The sequence below is a fragment of the Lissotriton vulgaris genome, chromosome 11 (genome assembly GCF_964263255.1).
Source record: "Lissotriton vulgaris chromosome 11, aLisVul1.2, whole genome shotgun sequence".
Taxonomy (NCBI): domain Eukaryota; kingdom Metazoa; phylum Chordata; class Amphibia; order Caudata; family Salamandridae; genus Lissotriton; species Lissotriton vulgaris.
Genome location: NC_141699.1, coordinates 1,076,234,060 through 1,076,256,758, shown reverse-complemented (window position 1 = coordinate 1,076,256,758; position 22,699 = coordinate 1,076,234,060). Strand labels below are relative to the sequence as shown.

Here is a 22,699-nt window from a genome sequence, read left to right as displayed (position 1 = left end):
TATTCTGTCTGGCATTGCTCTGGAAGCATTCATCTGAAGGGAAGTTTTATCTGAATGGACACTAATGTTTACAGTGTACTTAAGATTCACAAAGGCCAGACCATCCAGTCTAACAACTATGTGTTGCTAAGAGAACGTCCTGGTTCACAGGCAGTACAGGCATAGAAAAATAAGGGCAGCTTTTCACGATAACAACCCGTGTTGGCATGGTAAACATACTCACATCGGGAAGAGCTGCAGCTCTTCTGTCCAATTTGGAAATAAGTCAGAGTTCTTAATTCACAGTTTCAATTAATAACAAAACATTGTGATCGATTTTTCCCTACCTCCCCCAGTCTTCCCGTAAAACAGTGGTCCAGGGACTCATCACGTCACACCTTGACTATGCCAACAGCCTCTATGCCGGTGCCCCCCAATATCTCATTGATCAACTTCAGATTATACAAAACGCGGCTGCAAGGCTGATTGGCAACATCCCTCCTCGCAACTCGGTCAGAGCCTACCGAGAGGAGCTTCATTGGCTTCCAATTGCCCGTCGCATTGACTTTAAGGTTCTGACCCTTGCCTTTAGGGCAATTAATGGCATTGGCCCCTGCTATCTGAGCAAAAGGCTTAAAATAGCTTCTTCAGTAAGGCATCTGAGATCTAATAGTCTACGCCTGATGACGGTCCCTCGCTTCAGACTCACGCGTACTGGTGGCAGAACCTTTACCGTTGTGTCCGCTAAGCTTTGGAACAGTCTACCCTTGGATCTCAGGTTTTCTGAATCAGAACAAGTCTTCCGTCATAAACTGTAAACATGGCTGTTTTCTAAGCACTAGCCTGCAAAGCTTCTGCAGACCTGTAGATTTTTCATGAACTCAGCAACCCCCTCTGTGATAAACAAGTAGTCTTAGCGCCGGGACACCCCCTCTGGAGGTAGCCGTGCGCTCTACAAAATTCTTAATAAATAAATAAAATAAATCGGGAGTTAAAAATAGCACATGTATTTTTGTTGCATCTGGGTGGGTCAACATTTAACTATAGTGACTTGGACTGAGGTCCCAAGAAAGGTGATTAATACTATCAAAAGTTTCCTGTAGGTCTGGATGTATGTTACATGTCCTAACTGTACTTTTAATCTCTTGCATTAGTATGCACTGGCTCTCTTCACTGGGAAGAGGGGAGAGTCATGTGAACCTAGAAGTGTTTCAAACTGCAAAAATATTGTTACTAATTTGTAACTACCAGTGTTTGTGCAACATGAACCTATTGTGGATGCAAAAGTAGAGCATCAGTTACACAGCACGATCTTTCCTTTAGAGTGGAAGAAGTGAAGGTTGATGGTAGTCAAGTGCCAGGGTTTCAGCAAGCTGGGGGGAAGCTTTTACTGTTGCATAACTGACTTGTTGACAAGTTAGCACCCCACAGAGACATGAAGGATGGAGAGGGGGCTGTGGTATGTGGTGGTTGTAATCCAGTTCAGCATGCCCAACAGACTTCGACATCAGGAAAAATATTGGGCGCACAGTCTCACTTGAGGAAAGCGCCCCTCTGCTTTTGTCGGGTAGGGAGCTGCCTAATTGACCTGCAGTTAAAGTTCAATTTCATTCACTCACTAGACTCAGGGGAGTAAAGTCAGAATTTTCCATTTCTCCCTTTCATTCAAATGTAAATCAATAATGGGAGGGTCAAGTGGCCTCCAAAAGGGGTGGGGCCTTTTCCCTACTCTCACTTTCACCACCAATGCTTTCGCAATTTGGTTTTGTTCTTCACAAAGGTGCTGAAGAACATTTTCTATTCCCTGACACTGCTGGCATGCAAGCTTATTAAAAGTACTTTTGAATTTGAAGTGCACAGCAAACTTCTCTAGCTTAATCCCCAACCCAATCGGATGTTTACTCTTTTTACCTAGACAGGGGCTGTGGTCAAAATTAGATCTGCCTGATGATACTCTGACAGAAACAGGTTTTACATTGGTCTAAATAATTAGATGGTCCGGGTGGAACTATAGGTTTCTTTTCAATTCTTTGAGTTCCTGATCTTTAAAAAACCCTTCTCCCTGCTGGGATGCAGAAGCAGGAACTGGTTATCCTTAGTACTAGGTTTAATGTCTCATGGGAACAAAGAATCCTCCTTCTTGTTCCTTTTCGTGCTGAACGCAAGCTGCCCTTCATGTACCCAAGGTAAGTGGACAGATCAACATGTGGTGTAGGCCTACTTGGGTAATTATCATTATCTGGTTGTGAGGAATCTGCTTCTATATTCTCCTCATCCTCACTATGCTTGTGCACATTATGTACTGCAGGATCTACATCATGTAATTCATCATTTCTTCATGGGTATTATGTATGGTTGGTTTGTTTGTATCTTTAATCATTTCTTTTTTAGTCTCCCCTCTCTCTTTTCTTTAGATTTGTATGAGGTTAATGCTTTATGAAATCATTTCTGTTTATAAAGTAGTACCTGCGTTTTAACGCAGAGGTGCTGCTTCTGTTTATCAAAGTTAATTGTTTCTTCTGGTCTTAGGGATGTCAACTGTTCTTTAAAACAGTTCTGGACTATTTATTTTGCCTTATCCATGCATTATTATTTCAAACTGGTAGGCACTTATTGTTTTGTGAAAATGTACATCCCCACTTTATTTCTTACATCAAACTTTGTGACATCAATGAAACTAAAGATGAAACTTTACCATAGGGGTTCAAACTTTTTAGCTCAGAAGGTAGTTCAGTCAGTCATTCTTGGGTGAGGTCTTTTCAGTGTTGATACAAGTATCCTTCAGTAAAGATTTGGGGTAATTTCTGTTTAGTTACATTTTCATTTCTCCAACATCTGAGTTGGGAAATTGCCTCATATATCTCTTCTTCACTTTCGAAATGATCAGAACCGTACTCCTCTTGAAACAAAACCAATGTCTTGTGTAGCTGACAGCGTTGGACTAGCCAGGATGTTGTTCAACTTCTGCTTTGTATGGTGCTCCCTACATTGATTTTCTCTAGTTTTCAGAATTTAGTTTCAGCAGAGATTGCACCCTTCCTGCTTTATGATCAAAACAAAAGCATCAATCGCAAAATTTGTGCTCACCTCGAATTGCTAATTTTTTATGTAGGTTGAGGAACAACTTAAGCAATGTTATCAACATAATTGAAAACACTGGAAAGGAGTAGAAAGGCACGGAGGAAAAAACAGAATAATATACAGCCATTTCCAACCTAGGCCTCCCATGGCTGAAAATCGTGAAAAAGCCGGTCTTGACATCAACTCGCTAAAAAAGCCTCTTTGCTACTGTTCATATTAAGACTGAACCTTCTGTCTTCCTCTGAAACTCTGTCAATCAACCCCTATAATATTTTGCTGAAGTCAGAAAACACCCACAGCTCCAATTCTGCTCCCAAACGCACCAGCAGAAAAGACATTGACCTGGAGTACTATGGGCTTACATTTGACATCGTAGAGATTAATATACCCATGGTAAATGCCCAAAAGATAAACTATTAGTTTTCTGACAAAACTTACATACCAAACCACTTGATTGCAGAAACATGCACAGCGTAAGACAGTAGAATAGGTCCAGGCTGCAAAAATGATCCATCTGTTACCAACTATTTTAATGCACACTAATCTAGAGATCCTCACCATCAGATGCCATGTCTCCGCGATCAGGCTGGGCACGCTTGGTCCGGATCTGCTGCCGTCGCATGCGGATCTTCTGCTTCAGCTCTTGGATTTCTTTGTCACTGTCCTCTTCTTCCTCTTGTATCTGCCGGTTCATCATATTACACTTCATCAACTCAATAGCTGCAATCAAGGACTCCGAGATGCTAAAGTGCGCATTTTCCTGGAAGAAATATTGCAATTTAAGTCATCAGTAAACATTTTGAGGTAGACCGTTCCCAACCAAAACTGTCAGATTACTATGAGCAAATATATTTTGAACTGCTTGTGAATTCCACTGTCTATATCAGAATATGAGTCAAAAATTCAAGGGGGTGTGAAGAGTTACTCACAACCCTGCAGCGGTAATCCATAAATATATATTTTTTTTAATTAAACAGTCATTGTGTCGGCCCTTTGGAACCTGGTCAATGGTGCTTTTTTATTACAAGCATGTGCCACAATAAGGGAACAAAAAGCTGCTGGGTGAAAGCGATAGCCTTATGCTTCCACTAACTAAACAAAAATAAAAAATTAACCATTGCATAGACATTTGACAGATCTATGCGGGTGCTTGCTAGCAGGCAGCTGCCTTTACCACTGATACCCTACTTAGTTTTCATGCACATCTCAGGAAATTAGGATTCCTTTTAGCACAAAGAAAAAGTCCTACTGGCCTTGAAATACTGTAAGCTGAAGACATAGCTCAAGGATGACTGTTTTACAATAAGGATTAAAAAATAATTGGCCAAGTAAAGTATTGTCCTTTGAGCCCTAGCACTGAACTACACTTCTGTTTAGGCAGATGCACACGTGTGATCAGACTAAATGCTGTCACTTATAGTGCACGGAGAGAATGACTGGAGTGGGTGGACTGACATCCCAAGTGCTGTAGTGGATGGAGGCAAAATGTGAATGACAAATGGACGGACTAGTAGATGAAGAGGGCTAACCCAAAGGCCCTATTTGTATGTATTTATTATTTATGCTTTTGTTTATTACACAAAGCTGGTGAAACATGTACAGCTGTCTCTAGGTCAGAACTAATTACATTAAAAGGTTTTTATGTAAAGCTGGTGCCTACTGCTCAGCAGCAGCCTGTTAAGTCCTCCAGCCTTGACCTGTTTGAATTTTTAATATTTAGACGGCAGGGTAAAATGGAGATTGTGGCACACAAACTGGCTCTTTATCTGGTAAGTGTTTTTGCAGACACTGCTGTCCCCATGTCTAGACGCCTATGGGGGTCACATTAGCAGCACTGAACTGTACACGCTGTTCGGCTGCAAGCCAGCAAAACTGATCAGCAGCCCAGTTGGCTCTGGGGTTGAGCAGAAGAATGCGTCCACTGACTCAGTCAGGGCCCATGGGACCAGCTGCAAGGCAAACGTACAACCAATTAATCAATTATGGGATAATAGGATGGCCCTTAAAAGGGAGGTCTGATAAGGGGTCACAAGATAAGGACCCTGCTCATATTTATTGCCCCTTTAAAGTCCGCCAGCCTGAAATCGCACTGAAGAAGTAGATAAAGATTATCATTCATATTGAAAGCAATTTTTTAATGGAGAAATCTACTATAAACTGAACGGCCTACCCCGGAGGTAAATGGTTGGGATGAGTGGCTTTGAAGGTTGCCATGGTGAACAGCGTGGCAGAGACACAGCCGGATCTTACTAGAGAGAAGGATCAACCAACAAATTTAAAAATGTAATGATGACACTTGTAAAGCGCACTGTTACCCCATCTCGGGGTGTTCTGGCGCTGAAGACCGCTGGGGAACCCGTCCTGGCTTTCCCTGTGAGATGGTCCCTTCTGGGTATCTCCAAGGTGAAACCAGGCATCCCCGGCGTCTGTAGGGGGCCGTTGTAGAGATGAGGCAAGCTTAATGCCCAGAGTTGCCGAGTGTGATCCCTGGTTAGAGTAGGCACCGAGGCGAGAATTATCGAGTCCGTTGACCCTGGTCCACAACCCTGCCGCGTCGAGAATTGAACCCTGGTCCCGGGCCGTTCTCTGCTTTCGGGTCTGCCGCCTCTAACCAGTGAGCCACACCACTCCACAAGGTATTTTAAGTTGCTCTCTACGTTCTACGGTGTTGCACCAGGGAGGAGAATAAACAGTTTAGAAGGGCATGGTTGTCTTAACATAAATAGTTATGTATCTGTTTAGATTAAAGCACACAGGACCTGGGTAGCACAGGACCTGGGACATTGTAGCAATCGAATGCGTATTATGTGATGTGATAATGCAACAGATGTCAATCAACCCAAGGTACCTGGAAGATGCATTTTTATAGATCAAAAGAGATGCATCTGGGGGGAGGAGCCTAACCAGCGACCATGATGGCCGCCTGATCTCTCGGCTCCGCCGACCCTCTCGCTTTTCTCCCGTTTTCCACCTCATCCTGGTATCTATCCTGCTATTGCGTGGAATCGACGGAAACGGGAAGAGACCCCGGATCTGCTGGTGTGCTTCCTTGCTGGGTCCCGGCGGTGCGCCTATCGAAACATCTTCACCCCCGCCTCGCGCTGCGCGGCTACGGCTGGGTCTTTGTTCTCGGACTGGGGCCGGCCTCGCCCGCTACAACAGCCGCCACGGCGGCTCAAGCCTCGTCCTGCTCCCGGTGGCGTGCTTTCTTGTTATAGGGTCTCACGCATCGTCGCTACGGGGAACACATTGTATCGTGTTTTTCACCCGGATACAACTCTACTGGATACTTTGTCTCCCTACGAGCCGGGCTGGGCGCCATCTTACAGGCTAGTCTCCCTTCCTGAAACAGCGGACCCTGGGCTGCTACCGAAGATACAGCTGTCCGCCCACGCCACGCTAATACCCTGCGCCAATGCAGTGTGCCTCCCCTATGCCTCGAGACTGGTTGTGTCACTACTCAGATTTACGCGGTGCTCGGCTGGCCATGGATGGTAACGATAGATGGCTCGACGGGCAGTGCTGCCCTTGTTCGCCATGTGTACAGAGGACTGCTGAATCCTCTCAGCCCGGAGCACCAGTGCTGCTCAGTGATGTGATGTGCGCCCTAGCTGCTCTGCGAGCCGCTCTACACTCTGCTGTTCGTGTATTGGGGGACCGGCTGGCTCGGATTTCCCCTGTGGCATCATTGCTTGAACATGGACGCGCCCGGGAGCAGGACATTGTGTCTCATTTCGATACTGCCCTTTGTTATTCCGCCTCTCCGACTATCACTGGCACACTCCAGATGCGAGACCCAATTGCAGCCAAGATGCCGGCTATACTATCCTTGGGGCAGGCTACAGTCTCGGGATGTGTGGTGTGGCTGGAGCAGCGTAGCTGGACGCCAAGTCTAGTTTCTCCTCCTGAAGTCCCTGGCGTATCTCGACTCCTCATCCTGATGCGACTCCTATTTGCTGGGCTCGCCAATCCCGGAGGAACTCTATTGTGCATTATCCTTTCTTATGCCACGGACTCCTGCATGGCTGTGTATCGGATGGACCTTATGGATCGTCCCTCCACTCGGATCTGGATTTTTGGGTCGCTTGCCTCCTCCAAGATGTCTACCGTGAGGCCGGACTCCGTCGCTGCCTCATATCGCAGGGGGCAGGGTTGAGTGTACCCCCCCATTATGTCGGGACTGCTTCACTTGTACTGCTGGGACACTGATTGACTGCCGGGGATATCGACTATGGGTATTGTATTGGTCGCGGGGTCTGGGTTCGGGCGGCCAGAATGAAACGTTATGGTACTTTGGGGATATTTGCTGGCCCTCCTCCGATCTTCTGTGAATTACGTTTTTTCTTTCTCTTCTCTTTTTCTCTTTCTGTTCTAAATGTCAGGTTTGGTTCGTGGGCGACAGGCACGCAGCTTGGGGGGGGTAGGCCGTAGCCTCCGCATACGTGCAGGGTGGGGGATGGGGGGGTAGGGATTTTGTTTAGGTTTCAGTTTCTATGGGCCTTATTTTTCTCGTTTCTTTTTCTCCTTTTTCTTTTTCTTTCCTCTCTTTGGGTTGTCAGGTGCTTCGGGGTAGTATTACCTATTCTCTCCGCTGTCGATGTTGTCATTTTTGTGGATTTGGGTGTTCAGAGTCCGTGGGGCAGGCGATGGCCAGCGTGTACTGTTCTATTGTGCTATTATCCGTAAGGTTATTATCCTTTGTTGCTTTTAATTTTATTCCTCGTTCTGCTCATGATTCGCTGGTTCGTTGCCTGCCATTGCTTTCGGTGGATTGAATGCACCTGATCCTTCTTCTCTACAAAACTTTTAAAATTAACCTCATTCCTCCTGTGCCCGGTGGTCCCGCTTCGATCTAGCCACGTTTTAGACAATTATCCTTTACACATCCACTGGGACTGCTGAGTTTAACTATCCGTACTTTATGTGCTATTGATTGCTCTCGAGGCCGGCCTGTATGGTTGTAGGCCCGTATTTGTACGCTTGCTATGCACAATAAAGGTTTTCAAAAATGTTTTTAAAAAAAAGAGATGCATCTGTTTTTGTTAAGTTGCTGGTCCCAGAGACATGGGATCAACTACTGCAGGAATCTAGCAAGTTTTTAAATTTGTAAAGTCTCTTTCAACCAATGTCAAACAGCGGCTCTGCTAACATATTACCCATAAACATTGCAGGTTTCAAAGGGGATCCATCTTTAATGTCCTTGTAGCCCACCACATTTAAATTCAGCACTGTGTAGGTGTAAAAGGACCTCATTACATTCCTAACATCTGCTTTCCACTCGCCTTTTTTTCTGACCATTCTGTGTCATTGCTCTGCCCTCCTGCAGCTATTCCACATAGACTGTTTTATGGACAACAGATAGAAATATATGTCTGGCAGAAGCTGCAGTTACAGGTTCCAGAGCCAAACGTTTGCAGGCTCTTCAACTACTCCTTACCTTTTCAAGGTCTGCACAGCTTCCAAAGTCCTGTTCAGAGAGGTAACTGATTAATGACTGCCCCTCGGACGGCCTCCGGAACATACCCTCCCCGGAGCTGAGGTATTGGGAGCCTTCTGCAAAGGAGTGAAGATGGACATGTCACAATCACTAACTGAGCTCTCCTACAACCCAACAGATGCCAGGTGAATTAGGTCACACATTGAGGAGTGAAAACACAGATTTTTACAAAACAAAGTGATCCTATTTAAGCCACTCAGAGTTGGGGAGAAAGTGAATAATGGATATATATCTATCCAATTGCTTAAATGAACAATGTATATATGTTATGTTTTGTTACAGGGTATTACAATAGCCCAGCATTCACCAATGACTTGTTCTCTTGGCACATTTTAGATTATTGTCTGTTGCTGCGAATCATTCATTGGGAGTTTCTTTCTGGAAGGGAGAGATTATTCCTGAATCACCTTTTATGTAGGGCTGTGTGTTTTCTTTGTTAATTTTTTAAGATTAGTTCCTCTCTGCTTATTTCACATATTGACCAGCAAGTGATCCTATAACAACTGTCTGCTAATCTATTAACTGCAATGTGAACTTTCAAAATGGTAATATGTATGATGTCTAGAGCCTTTTTGCCTGCCAGGGTTTGATTATGCAATTATTTGTTATGACTATTATTTTACTTGTTTATATGGATCAGAAGCATAATAAACTTAAATAAAAAAACATATTAGTCTATGCGTTCCGGCAAGATTGAAGATAACAGTCAAGAACGGTCAACTAGACTGACACTTCTCAGATAAAAACTATGCATGACGTGGCTGGGCAATGAGACTTCCCAAAAAAAAAAACAATATTATGGTGAATTGTTATGACCAATGAGGATGTAGCAATCCCTCAAGACTTCAAATGGAAAGGAGAAACGAAGTGGCATAACCTTCTCTGGAAACCATGAAACTGTTGAAAGTCCTTCTTTGGAAAAGACCAGGTCACATGCCTAGAATGTTTTTGGATTACAGCAGAGCTATCTTTGCAAAGTAAACCAAAATAATTGGCAATCCTGGCCTTCTCCACTGAGCCTATGTTGCATGACCAGCTCTCCTCTGGCAGGACTGCTCTAGCGACGCAGCTCTACAGGAAAGGACAGTTTAGCTCCTGTGCCACCTGAACCTAACGCCACTGACAGGCCTATTCTCCAGAATCATAGGCAGCCAAGATTTTATTGGGCATTAACCATCATGGCTATCGTTGTATACCACTGGTCCCCCTCAACCTAGATTAACGCTGAGCTGCAACTGGGCTGGCCGAGTATTACTGTCAAACTTTTGAATTTGTAACACAAGTTAGGTCACGCTTACAAGGATTACTCAAGCATGCGTTATCCATTTGAAAGAACAAAATATAAAAATTAAAAAAACATGATCGCACACAGTGAATCTCAGTCCAGCCAGAAGAGAACTAAACTGTATACAACGAATAGCTGTTTATTGACATATAATAACCTGCCAGTTACAAATGATGATATACAAAGAAAACCAATGGTTGTCGCACCTTCTGTGGGGAGATATGAATCAGAATAGTTAATAACATCCGGAGGTAAAGAAGCAAAAACCGTTTAATACTGCAGTATTTAGTCAATGTGATCAGATGACCGGTACTTCGGAAGCAACAGGAGATCTTGGAGAGGTATAAAAAAAATGCTGTTCCTTAAAGAGGAACCATAGCTATGAATTAAAGAGCTACACAGGACCTTCAAAACATATATTTTCACCTATCTTACCTCTCCTAAGCTCCCACAGAAGGCCAGAGGGTTGCAATGATCTTGCTGCGATATTTTTCGTACATCACAAAGCAAAAATCCACCCCCCCCAAATAAGGAAACAACTCAAAAAGAGTGCTCTGGCGGGTCCAGTAAGCTGTGAAATGATTAAAAGGGGGTTATCAAGCAAACAGAAAATGTTTAATTGCTGGCTGGCAGGATCACCTTCTTTAGGAAGGTCCACTCGTGATAAATTGGTCAAAGGCACTTTGCACAGTACCAGCCGTTCACGGAAATGGAGCACAACACTGGATCCATTAAAGGAAGATTGAAAAAAATTCAGGAACCTGCATCTTTAAATTAACTGGCTCGGGACAGAGTGATACTAACGGTCGACAAGTTAACTCTGGCCCCGTGGATTATTGAATGGTACTTCAAGTCGTCAAACAATCAGTGTCACCCATATGATGGAAGGCACCACAGAGATCTTGGACCCAAGTGGAACACATCAGGCTCTTCTACGGCTCTGAATTGAGGGATAGAGGTTCTACAAGTAGTCGAAGGGGGAGTTAAGGAACCTCCTCAGGATACTCACTTGCCCAACACTGACTCAGACACAGGGATACTACTTGGAAGTAAATCAATAGTTCTGGGGACAGAGGGAGAGGTGAGAACTTGGTTCTCTTATGATGAGCTGGTATACACCTGTTACAACGCACTACCGTTACAACGCGACTTTTACAACGCATACCATTACAACGCATTGCACTGGGGGGCGCTCTAGGATAGGGAATAAGTATAATTTACTATCCAACACCTTCCCTAGGGTCCACGGGGAATGGAGTTAGAATAGTAAATTATACTTACCACTATCCAGCACCTCAAAGCGCTATGCGTTGTAATGGTAGGCGTTGTAATGGTCGCGTTGTAACCGTAGGTAGTTGTAATAGTATGCGGAGTAACATGGTACATCCGATGAGCTATGCTTGGCGGTTTTGGTTCAAGTCGGCTGGCCTGTGGATCCTGTGTGTTCGAGGCCAAGCTAGCTAGTCAAGTTGGTCCTACATTTAGGCATTAGTTAGTTGGTCCATGGTTTTACCTACTCTCTGATAACACCCTTCCTCTCTTTTCAGGGTAGCTCAAGTCTTCCAAACATAAAGCATCAGCTTTGACATGGACTTGTCCTTTAGACCTCAGCTTAGTTCCAGGACAGCTACACCAGAAGCAGCTACAGAATTCTACTCCTATAACAATATATTTTCTCAGCAGATGTGCAAGCACTTTTTTTTCTAGAGTCGATACAAGCACAAAATAATCGTTCCATGGGGTGGAAACTAAAACTGGCAACAATGGAGAGGCCCGGTCAAAAAACGTGCCCTTTTCAAATCCACGATATGTAGCTAAACAGTCCACAAAGCATCTTTGCAACCATTTTCCCACCATGCACATTGCAGCAGAGCTAGTTAAAGGGTCAGTTGGATGCACTGGGGATATCAAAGCCAGGCAGAATAAAGCTTGTCACGTCATACGAAAGAGGTCTAAGTAGGTACAGTTACATGCAGATCTTGAGCTCAAAATACAGACCAGCTACAAAAAAAGGCATTAGTGGAATCTTTATGAAATTTCCTGGATGGGGTCTTCCCCAACAAAATGGAAAATAAACTTGCTTTAGCCCCAGCATAAGCACAAGCATACCATCTTGTACTCCATTTGTTTTGCCCTTGCAGGGTGTTCCATTCACGCAGCACATGGTAATCCATATATACCACGTGTAACATCTACAGAAATGACATTCTTGAGATGATGGCTAGTGGGTGGGGTGTCAGGGCCTCCAGCTGTAAGGAGGGAGTTGAATAAAGCTGTTAGGCTGCTTTTTTCAGTCGAAGAGGTAAAAGGGTCTGTACCACAACCATAAATTCAAATGCCAGTGTCCAGCAGCCTGCTGGGGAAGGTACACTCTTATACTAAAGGTTAACCGCATGCGCGCTAGCGCAATTCCGCTCCTGTGCTGAGTTTTTTAAACCCGCACTTTACGTGACGAGCTAGGCTCGTCATCAGCGTGCGAGGAGGCTACGCCATGACGAGCCCAGCTCGTCATGAGCGTGGAAGGGGTTAAGGCACAGTTTGGCGTGCTAAATACTTCCCTAAACCCCTCTGCTTTCTAGGCCATCAGAGTAGAATACTCAAGTGAGAAAGAAACAAAAATGTGAAGCTAGTCTTCCCGTGATCTCAAGCATGCAACACCGGAGCAAAAAATGCAAAGGAATCCAGAATTGTGAGAAATAGAATTGAATATGACTTGTGATTGTCTTGTGGAGAAAACATTTGGAAAAGAAGTTATCCCATACTTTTAAATAGTAGGGCATCCATGGGCAGGTGTTTTAGCTCACAAGTTGTGGTGCTTAGTGTTTAAAAGAGGAATATGTAAGAATGTAATGTTTGCATATCGTACAGAGACTAGCCCCTCAAAAGCTATTTTCATTAGTAGGGCTAAAATAAAGTTAATATGCTAATTCTGTCATCTTTAGTTTGAGATATAATACAGGTTTGGTTGAACCACTGCTTAGAATATTTTGTTAAAAATCCAACTAAAATGGGGAAGTTGAATTTCAATAAATATATGGGAAACTTACTTTTTTTAAAGTATACTTTCCTGACTGAAGCCTGTGTGGCTGATGAGCATGTCAGTGTCACTTTGATGAGATGTGAAATACTCCTCTCAAGCCTGAGACAATGGATTTGGCCTAGCAGGGTGCTCAGGGAGGAATGTGACCCAGCTTAACCAAAGCTTAGCAGATTAGGGTGTCCAGGAACTTCAACTTAAAATGGTACTTGGGAGACCCGTATTTTTAAAGTTTAGTGATAAGGGATGCCCAGAGATTAAGGTTTTTTTATCTCAAAATATACTTCAGTCTTCTAGCTATAGACTCGGTGGATAACGGGGCTGGCATCAGAACCAGTTTGGAGTTGTTGAGTGGGAGAAGAATGGTCATTATTTTAAAATACAGCTATAGGTGTGCCCTAAGCTCCCTCCAGGAGCTCAAATATTTTGTCATGATTTGTTTTATGAGAATGGTGTACTGTGTGACAGTTTGCACTGAAGCAAAGGGAATATACTGCAAAAGTGGGCTGGTTTTGCCCTTTGGAACTTCTTGCCCATAGATAAGTGTCCAAGGGTCATCCTCACCCAGTGGCTGGTGCATTGAACAAAAGTAGCAACCCACCCCCAGCTCCCAAGCACACTTTCTGGATCTGTGAAAAGACAGAAGACTTGTGCTGCTGTCGGTAAACTGTGTGGTGACTTCAAGAGCTAGACCTGCTCTCACTTCTACCCAGGACTCAGAAATAGAGCCCAAGTGTCAGCTGGCTGACCACCTGTGTGGCTAAAGGGACCTAAAAATATGCAAGAGGCCTTTTTTCTGGAGTGACCAGATACAACTGAAAATGGGACTTACCAAGTTTCATTTTGATAGCAAGAGTGTAAGAGGTTCCAAACAGAAAGCACCCCAAACTGGAGAGTGGGGTCCTGAGCATAAGCCCCAAGATGGGGGGGGCTCAACTAGAGTCCCAACCTCAGCACGCCAGACATAAGGAGTAGCTGCCTTTAACCCACTTAAACCCCAGGATCTTTTGCAAGACAAGGGGCCAAAGACCCGCCATTAATGCAGAGATGGGAGACCCAGTGAGGGCGCAATATGGCACTGGCAGAGAAGAGATCCCAGCACTGCTAACAACCAATGCGCACAAGCGACACCTGCAGGAGACCAATCAAGCACGACCCTGGGGCCGGAAGACCATGCTTCCAAGCAGGATGAACCCGCCCCCGCCTCGATAGAAGGTGGCCCCTCTGACCAACACCTCTGAGTTTATGACAACCCGCTGCTGCCTGCACCCAAAGCACAGAAGTCTGAACTGACAGCAAAGGGGAGTGTAGAGACAACGTATGCATCCTTTTCACCCGACTCTAACCCCGTTCTCCGACAAACATTTTCGAGGCAAATAAGTAGCTTTAGTAAGAAAGAAAAAAATCTCTTTCGAGGCATAGATGTAGCTTTAGAAAAGAAAAAAAAATCACAGGTATACGAATGGAAACATTTCACCTTCAGTAAGGGCAGGCGCCCTATTAACACAACAAACGGAGATTGTTTAAAGGTGAAAAAAATAATAACATTGTGAAACCTGTGAGGTTAAATCCGGAGGACTAAATAAACTAAACACAAGAAAAAACCACGGGCACTAGACTGGGTTTTACTGTCACATATTCTGAGCGGCGTGACAAAAAGCGCCTGAACAACATTGGGGAGCCCCAAAGCCCTCTATTCAGTGGCGGTGCGTCCATTGGGGGCGTTGGGGCGTTGCCCCACTAGCCATGGACGACCGCACTGCAGCGCCAACATGCATTAAAAAATGTGTTTTTTTTTAAATAGCGGCGCGCACTGACTCAAGCGCACTACCGGCCCGATAGAATCGGGCATCTTTAAGGAAGTGGGCCGGGGCAAGGGGAGGGCGGGGCTGCGACGCACAGGCAGCCAGAATATCGTATGACACTCACACACACTGCGCAAGTGAAATCCAGGAGAAGGCAATATTCATACTTGCCTGCGCATGCGTACACTGGTACACCTTCCCCCCACCCCCCTCCATGTCACCCAGAGACACAGGCAGGGACCCGGGGTCCCGGGCACAATATGGGCAGATAGTAGGCTGCTCGTTAGCCAATCCTGGCGCAGTGGCGCTGTTAACGCTGCGCCTGGATTGGCTGCTGCAGCAGGATGGTGACGTGCTGCACAACAAGAGCGAAATTGAAAGCAGAAGAAAGTAGTGATCAGTCGTCGTCGTTGTTATTGTGTGCCTGCCTGCCTGCTGCCTACATCTACTATGGACGGTCCGGACCGCCTGGTGCTTTGTGTGAGTCCTCCTGTCTCCTGTCTACTGCTGCTGCGTCGGTCGGAACGGAAGACAGACATCGAGGACTCGGAGCAGATCACCAGAGACGAGAGAGAAGTCTCGACGTCACGGTCACCACCACCACCGCGACCCACGTAAGTTTTTTACTGTGCCATTTCCGCAACAAGAAACTCTATATTAGCATTAGCAACTCATCTAGCTTTGGAGATACCTGTCACTCTGGCTCTTACTCTTTGCCAGGCGAACCGGCAGCAACTGGCAGGGCATGGCCGCAATGACTGATGTGTGAGTACATCTTTTAATGATTTATTGTTCACGGTCTATATTTTAAATTACAAACATATAACTACAAGTCCGCAAACATGAACAAGAAGACTGGAGCTCTAAGCACTGCACTGTTTAGCTTAGAAAGCTCCACACAAATTGTACTTCACAAAATGTACGTATTTTACCACTCGTCCCAACATTTTGAATAAATTTTTTTTTAAAACGGTTTTGCATATCTTTAATTAGCGAAGCCTTTGCAAAAAAAATAATTGATCACTGGTCAGTTGCTGAACTTAAGTGTTAAATTGGTACTAATCCGTTAACATTCTTCCTTAATCAGTATTAGAGTGTTAACATTTCCAAATAATACTATTGGCAGAGAAAGAGCTGCATTATGTTGCATAATTTGTCTTGTCACATAATTTATTGAGCATTTCTGCATAATTCAGGCAGCACAGTTTATGATCTCACATGACAGCCCACGTGATGCATGTGCCATCCATAAAAAAAAATAATTTCTCTTTAATGCTGTTACTGAGCAGCTTTCGTTTTGCTGAAGAACAAATTACTGAATGACCTGAGCGCCCACAATAGTGACCAAGGACACTGTAGTACTGAACGCTCGAAGTTGCCATGAGGTATTAAAATCACACGTGCACAGCTAAAAAATAAATTCCACCCACATTTCACAGGCATCCGGAGGTGGAGTGGTTCATAAGGAAATTTGCAGATTTCACTGGATGCATGTATCCCTGAAAAACAGGTAGGGCTGGGGATGACTCACTCACACGTCAGTCTTTTCTAACGAGTAACAGACTGTCCCTTAACTCGCTAAGCCTATTAGAGACACAGCCTAGACTAAATTCTCTTTGTGCTGCTTTTAGGCTGTATATCTGGATGCATCATTTTTAAAGGCTGGAGTAGTTTACCACCAAGGTCGGTTGGTAGAAACTCCGCGTCCTCTCGAAGGGCCCCTCACTGGCACATGCCATTCACTTTTTACATTTCAGTGAGAGTGTACCTGAGTTTCCCAGCCAGCCAGTTCCTCTCAGCAATTAAATTTGCGGCGGCGGCTGGGAGTCACATTTACAGCAGTTGTTCAGCTCCTCACACAGATAGCGGAGGCACACGGTGACAAAGGCAGTCCTGCCAAGTATCACACTGGCATCAGGGGGGTGGGAGCGATGGAGCATTCGCTGCCTGTGCTGGGGAAGCATTTGGAGTTCTCCCTGCGATTACGAATAAATTCAAGGCAAAACTCACTTACCGATCGCTCTGGCTGCAGCTTCTAGGCCTTTATTCAGCACAACACGAGGGCCCCATGTTTGCACATTTCCTGCCCTGCGTGTTGTCGGAGCGGCGGCTGGCGGCGGGTGAGAGCAGGCAGCGCTGCCGGCCCCGCGACCATGATGATTTTCAGCAAGTACTCCTTAGTTCCATCGCGCTTCCCAAAACAAACTGCCCGCCTTAAACAACAGGAGGTGATGTCACCCGGCGGCGCCATGTGATATTCGTAACTTTTGCGCAGCCGCACTTAACTACCTTGCGAGAGCTGAGAGCCGCGCAGCGGACATTTATGATACATTGTAGCAGCCAGTGAGCTGCCTAACAGCAGCCTTAGCTCAGCTACAGCACCCCGAAGCCGGCAGGCTCTGGGTGCTGTAGCTCACTCGTAATTTTACCGTTTCAGGCAGTGCTTAGCTGGTGCACAGACACTATGCAAATGCGTGACAATGCATTTCAGTGCGGTGATGCGGATCACCACACTGAAATGCGTTAGAGTCACGTCTGATGCGTGATACTTGCCTGGACTGCCAGTGCCAGTGCCATCCCTAAGTTAACCAGTCACAGTCAGTGCTAATCTAGGCTAGCTTAGCTTCCTCATCGTTCCTCGTCAGTCAGACAGTGCTGACACCTTTGGGTCAATACTTGCTATGGCCAGCATCTTTCAGCATTGCTTCTCAGCAGCACCCGTATATGTTTGTTCTCGCTGAGGGTCGCTCTTTAAGGCTCAATGAGTGGAGTATCTCTCTGGACTCCGGCTCTAAATGAAACACCTGGCCTTCCAGGGGTATCCAATGGAAAGGTTTTGGCAAGATTTTGCAGAGGTGTATCGATTGTTCCACTTCAGTTAGTTTGCAGTGCTTCCTGGTTTTGGAAAGTAAGAAAATCTACATATTAATTAGAAACAAATAGACATAGTGTAACTTCGCAAGCGGCCTGATAAAGCCATCAAATGAAAAAATGCCTGAAGCAGCACAGGGTTGACACGTTTATCTGTGCGTATTGAACTTAAAAAAAAAACATGCGCCTTCATAATTTCTGTGTATTGGAGAAACGTGACTTTTGCAATGGCCTCAAATCCTCCAGTGGCCAGTTGGCGCTATATCAAAGAAAGTCCGGAAAACAATAATGAACCTTCTCAATATGTTTTCATAGCCTAATGCTCAAACACATCTCTGATGGGTTTTATTTATGCTGCATTTATTGTTCTGCTTTATATGTTTTCAAGCCAAAGGTATGTGTTTAAAGGGGCGATGAGGCCTTTGGATATGAATTCATTCATAGCAGTCAGAGTTGCAGGCAGTACGTCTGCCAGTGCACTTAGCAAAGTCAGAGATGACACCAGCTGCTGGTTATTAAACAGGTGGCTCATTACCAGGCAGGGCCAGAATCGAAGGTCATCACACTGGTCAAATATTAGATCACAAATCTTCAATTACTGCTGAATCGAAGGTCACTAAATGTTAATGATGTCACGAGTTTCACGCGCCGAGGTCCGTTCACTGGCACAATTTGTATTGACTGCACAAAAGCTTTTATATTCAATCAGCAACCTCTTACTTCTGTAAAACCTGCCAGTTTCTCGGCCCTCACATGCACCGGCTAACTGGTTTAAAACCTGCCTCAGCAGTAAAGCGTTGGCGACGAAGCCGCCAGGGACATTCACTGAATACTGAGAAGGATTTGATGCAGTGTTCCAGGGTCAGGTCAGGTGTGAAACCCCTTCAAAGGAGATCGTTTGTTCATCAGAAACGGCCGTGAATCTATAGTGCACCCAACACTTCAAGGACGTGCATTTTTAAATTAACATTAGTTTACCTCCTCTATAAGTTTATGCTCTATTTATTTATTTGTTCAGATTAGGCTTATGCATGGGCGCATAAGAAAACAGCAGATTGAAAGCAAGACAGACGTGCCATTTAGGAACGTTAAAGTTTTAGGGTTATTGGTTTTGCCTAAAGGCATTTTAGAGTTGCGTCTGATAGTACCAGTTCAGAGAGCTAATGGTGTAAATACGGCGTGGCTTCACAGTGTACAATCAGAGCAGTGAACGGCACCTTGGAATAATACGAAATGGTATGAGTTGTCAGAGAGAATAAAATATTTTGCTGCCCATTCATAAATACATAGTATATGCATTAACGCATGCAATGTACGCAGCCCAGGCTTCACTGACATGTTTTTGTCTTATTTGTGGGTGAGGGAAAAGCTCCAGACACACATCCAAAGAAGAACCTACTGAGCAGTGGCGGTGCGTCCACTCTGTATTCCAATATATATTTTTCTTTGTAATGTTATTGTTTACTGTAGCTACAGTTTGCATTATAGGACAATTATCTGGCAATTGTGTGCTGATTTTTTTCCAAACCTAGTTGTCCGTGCTTCTATTCACTATCATATGGGAATGTGTAGTGTGCACAATAAATTCTGTTGTATTGCTCTAATTCTCTCTCCGGAGCGGAGGGCTCCACATTCCAGAATGTATGTTTAAATCATGGAATATGGGCTCAGCTGAAGGAGGCTTTGTCAAATCGGTCCCTTAAAATGGTTTTACCTATTATTGTTGCTAGACCAGTTATTTACTAGAGCGGTGCGGGCGCTGGTGTGTCACTGTCCAGTTTTGCGCTGCATCTGCAGGATTTTAGAAGGGTAAGTTAGTTTATTGGTGCAATGCTTTGTGCTGCTTGCGACACTCTACGGTACGCGAGCACCCATGCGGAGCCTTAATAAAGTTTCTTTCCTTCAGTCTTACTTGATGTGTGTTTACTTTCTCGCTCCTTTTCTCTTATGTACTTTAAATCTTTCTTATGAGGCTGTGTGTGGAGTAGTCTTTGGAAACCATCCGATGTTTTGTGCCTTTGGTAAACCGAGATCCCCATGGGGAGGAGCTTGTTCTGTTAAGGGGCCCTGTGCATCCATCCATTCATGAACAACAGGCCCGTGTATTATTAATATCACACAAGTGCAGCCTCTTGATTACTCTGCTAACCCCATGGCTTTTCTTCCTGCTTTCCTGATGCCTTACAGGAGAGTTGGTCCATGCAGAACAGCCAGTACAAATGAATGCCCTCTACAACCCAAGGCATCCGGCCATCTGACGCATCACCCTTAATTGCAGCCTTTGCCCTTTGCCTCATCCAGCCTTTGCTGGAAGTGGGGTGTTTATAGGGCGCAGCGGCCTTTGTGACCTGTAAATGTGGTATTCGGCCCCGACAAGGGCCCTTAAGAGTATTGGGACCCCGGAGCTGGTGATTGGTGAATCGCTCCCTATGCCAGGGACAGAGCCCTCTTGTCTGCCCCAGGCCGCAGCGCCCCGGGTCTCTGTCCTGGGGCAGTGTAGGGGTATAAGTGCAGAGTGAGTGTGTGTGTGTGTCTGTCCCTGGGTGCACTTGGCAGAGAATGTATGTTGTATACTTGTAAAGCGCACAGCTGCCCCAGCAAAGGGACGTCCCGGCGCTGTATACCGCTGGGGAACCCAGTGTGTGTGCCTGTCCCTGGGGTGTCCTGCGCGCCTCTAATGTGTGTGTGTGTACTTGGCAGTGTGCGTCTGTCCCCGGTGTGTGCTGCGCCTCTGATGTCTGTACTTGGCAGAGAGAAGAGTGTGTGTCTGTCCCTGGTGTGTGCTACTGCTACGTCTCTGATGTGTGTGCTTGGCAGAGTACTAGGTGTGTGTGTCTGGGCCTGATGTGTGCTTGGCAGAGAGTGTGTGTGTGTCTGTCCCTGGTGTGTACTGCACCTGTGTGTATGCTTGGCAGTGTGCGTGTGCTGCATGTCTGATGTGTGTACTTGGCAGAGAGTTTGTAACTGTCCCTGGTGTGTGCTACTCCTCTGATGTGTGTGCTTTGCAGTGTGTATGTGTGTCAGTGTCTGTCTGTCCCCGGTGTGTACTTGGCAGAGAGCGTGTCTGTCCCTGCTGTGTGCTGTGCCTGTGTTTGTGCTTGGCAGTGTGTGTCCCAGGTGTGAGCTGCACCTCTGGTGTGTGTACTTGCCATAGAGTATGTGTCTGTCTCTGGTGTGTGGTGTGCTCCGTCTCCAACACTCTCTCTGTCTTGCTCGTGTCTCTTTTCTCATATATCCTGCCCTCCGCTTCACTAGGTTTCCTACTTCTGTTCCACTTCATTTTTCATTGACCACAATTGTCTTCTGTGCCACAAAATTCATATTCCCCCCACCGTTTCCCACTGCTCCTTAACTGTTAGTCCATATGATCACCAATCTGCAACAAGCAGTAAAGCCTACATGCTCCCATCAGGCCCCTGCAGTGAGTAAGGAGGAGTATAGAAGCAGGCCACCAGTCACAAAAGCAAGTCCAACGCCGACCTGCCTGCTGGACCCATAGATTACCTTTATTAACCTTCCTGCTTCCTCAAATTTGCTTGAAAATGCACAATTTTTCCACTATTTTTTCAACATTTTCTCGGGGGGAATTCCCCCCGAACCCTCCTTGGGGGGGTTCGGGCTCGCTCGCTACGCTCGCTCGCGTGCAGTAGGAGTACCATTTTACGCCTCACCACTTTGAAATGTCACCAGCCGCCACTGCCTCTATTGCACCTCACTGCGCATGTCTGCCAGGTCTATTCAGAATTTTAACAAGATGGGCCAGGAAAGACACAAAACCACTGAATTTTGGAAAGTGCTGTGCAACGCGGAGGTGAGAATAAATAGTTGAAATTCCCAATTGTTGTTGAAAAGTCCACTGTTGTCATAAAAGCTGCACAAAATGTCGCAGGATGTATTTCACACGGACATGCTTTACTGCGTGTGGAAACATTATGGAAAAATCAGTCCTCGTGTACTTTATGCTATATATTTATATCGCAAATCTTAGTATGTCGGGTCGGTGAGCTTTCATAACTAAACGCACCACGAGTTTCGAGAAAAAAAAAAAATATACACACCCACATATACTATATTAAATATATATACACAAATATATAATGAAGATGATAAATGTGCATAAAATGTACACAGCCGCTAGATAGCAGGGATCTTGGATGCACGGCAAGGTTAGAGAGAGTGCACCCTGGGAAGGGCCTTACCTCTGGGGCCCCGGTCCCCTGGGGGCCCCCGCCCCGTGGCGTCGCGGAGGAGCTTCCGATAGATGTGGTCCCGGACACTCCCCAGCTCCAGAGCCAGCATGGCTCCAGGAGCGAGGACAGGTAGGTATGAGCCGCGCCCCCGGGGTCGGTGCGACCCTCCCGGCACCCCCGCCCCTCGTTACTGCCAAACAATGCTGGCTGTGGACTCTCTGCGCCCGCCCCTGGAGTGGGGGAGCGGCGAGGGGGCGTCGGGGAGAAGCGGCCAACTCCAAGGTGGGAAAGAGCAGTCAATGAACACACGCCAACACAGTGCGAGTGAACAACCATTCTAGTAAGACCCATTTTCAGAACGCAAGAATACCGACCCCCATCACCCATAAGAGCTCGTTCACTTCAGCGAATTCACCACCTTGACCAGGTATATTAAGTTTTAAAAACAAAGTTTCCACTTCTCATCCATACCTCGTAAGCGGTGGCGTAACGCAAAGAAATGATGCCCCCTCCGCAGAATGTGACAAGGGACCACTACTCCCCCCCCCCCCCTCCCACCACCCATAGGGGCCTGCGTTACACCCCTGCCCATAAATACATCCTTGCTTTAAAGAGAAAGGTCAATGATGTAGCAGCCGTTTTCTGTCCTGCTCCTCATTTCATCATCTGACAGAGCTCGCATTTTTCCCGTCTTGAGTCGTCCTCCCTGCATCATCCTTGGAAGTCAAGCGGTGCGTGTGGTTTTGGATTCACGCACATTAAATGAAGCTAAACGATCCCTCGGCGTCTCCTGCCTGGACCAGACGAGTTTACACAGGTGAGTCTGTGGCTGGAACAAAACACGCGTACAAAGGAGGCACTTCCGGTGCCCAGGCCTGGCCCGAGGCGAGCCTCCCGCTGGATGGAGGGTCTCTGGGTCTGGTGCCCAAACCGGTGGGCGCAGACACCCCCCCC

The 22,699-nt window shown here is 45.9% G+C and overlaps 1 protein-coding gene across 4 annotated transcripts in view; it reads right to left on the bottom strand.

Moving 5' to 3' along the window:
• Positions 1–22,699, bottom strand: part of RUBCN (rubicon autophagy regulator) — a 198,151-nt gene that overhangs the window by 61,811 nt on the left and 113,641 nt on the right. For all 4 annotated transcript variants that reach the window (XM_086944543.1, XM_086944541.1, XM_086944540.1 and 1 more), the window contains 2 exons: positions 8,498–8,613; positions 3,619–3,820 (listed from right to left, as the gene is read on the bottom strand). In XM_086944543.1, coding sequence (XP_086800669.1) covers positions 3,619–3,820; positions 8,498–8,613 — 318 coding nt within the window. The remainder of the gene's footprint in view (positions 1–3,618; positions 3,821–8,497; positions 8,614–22,699) is intronic.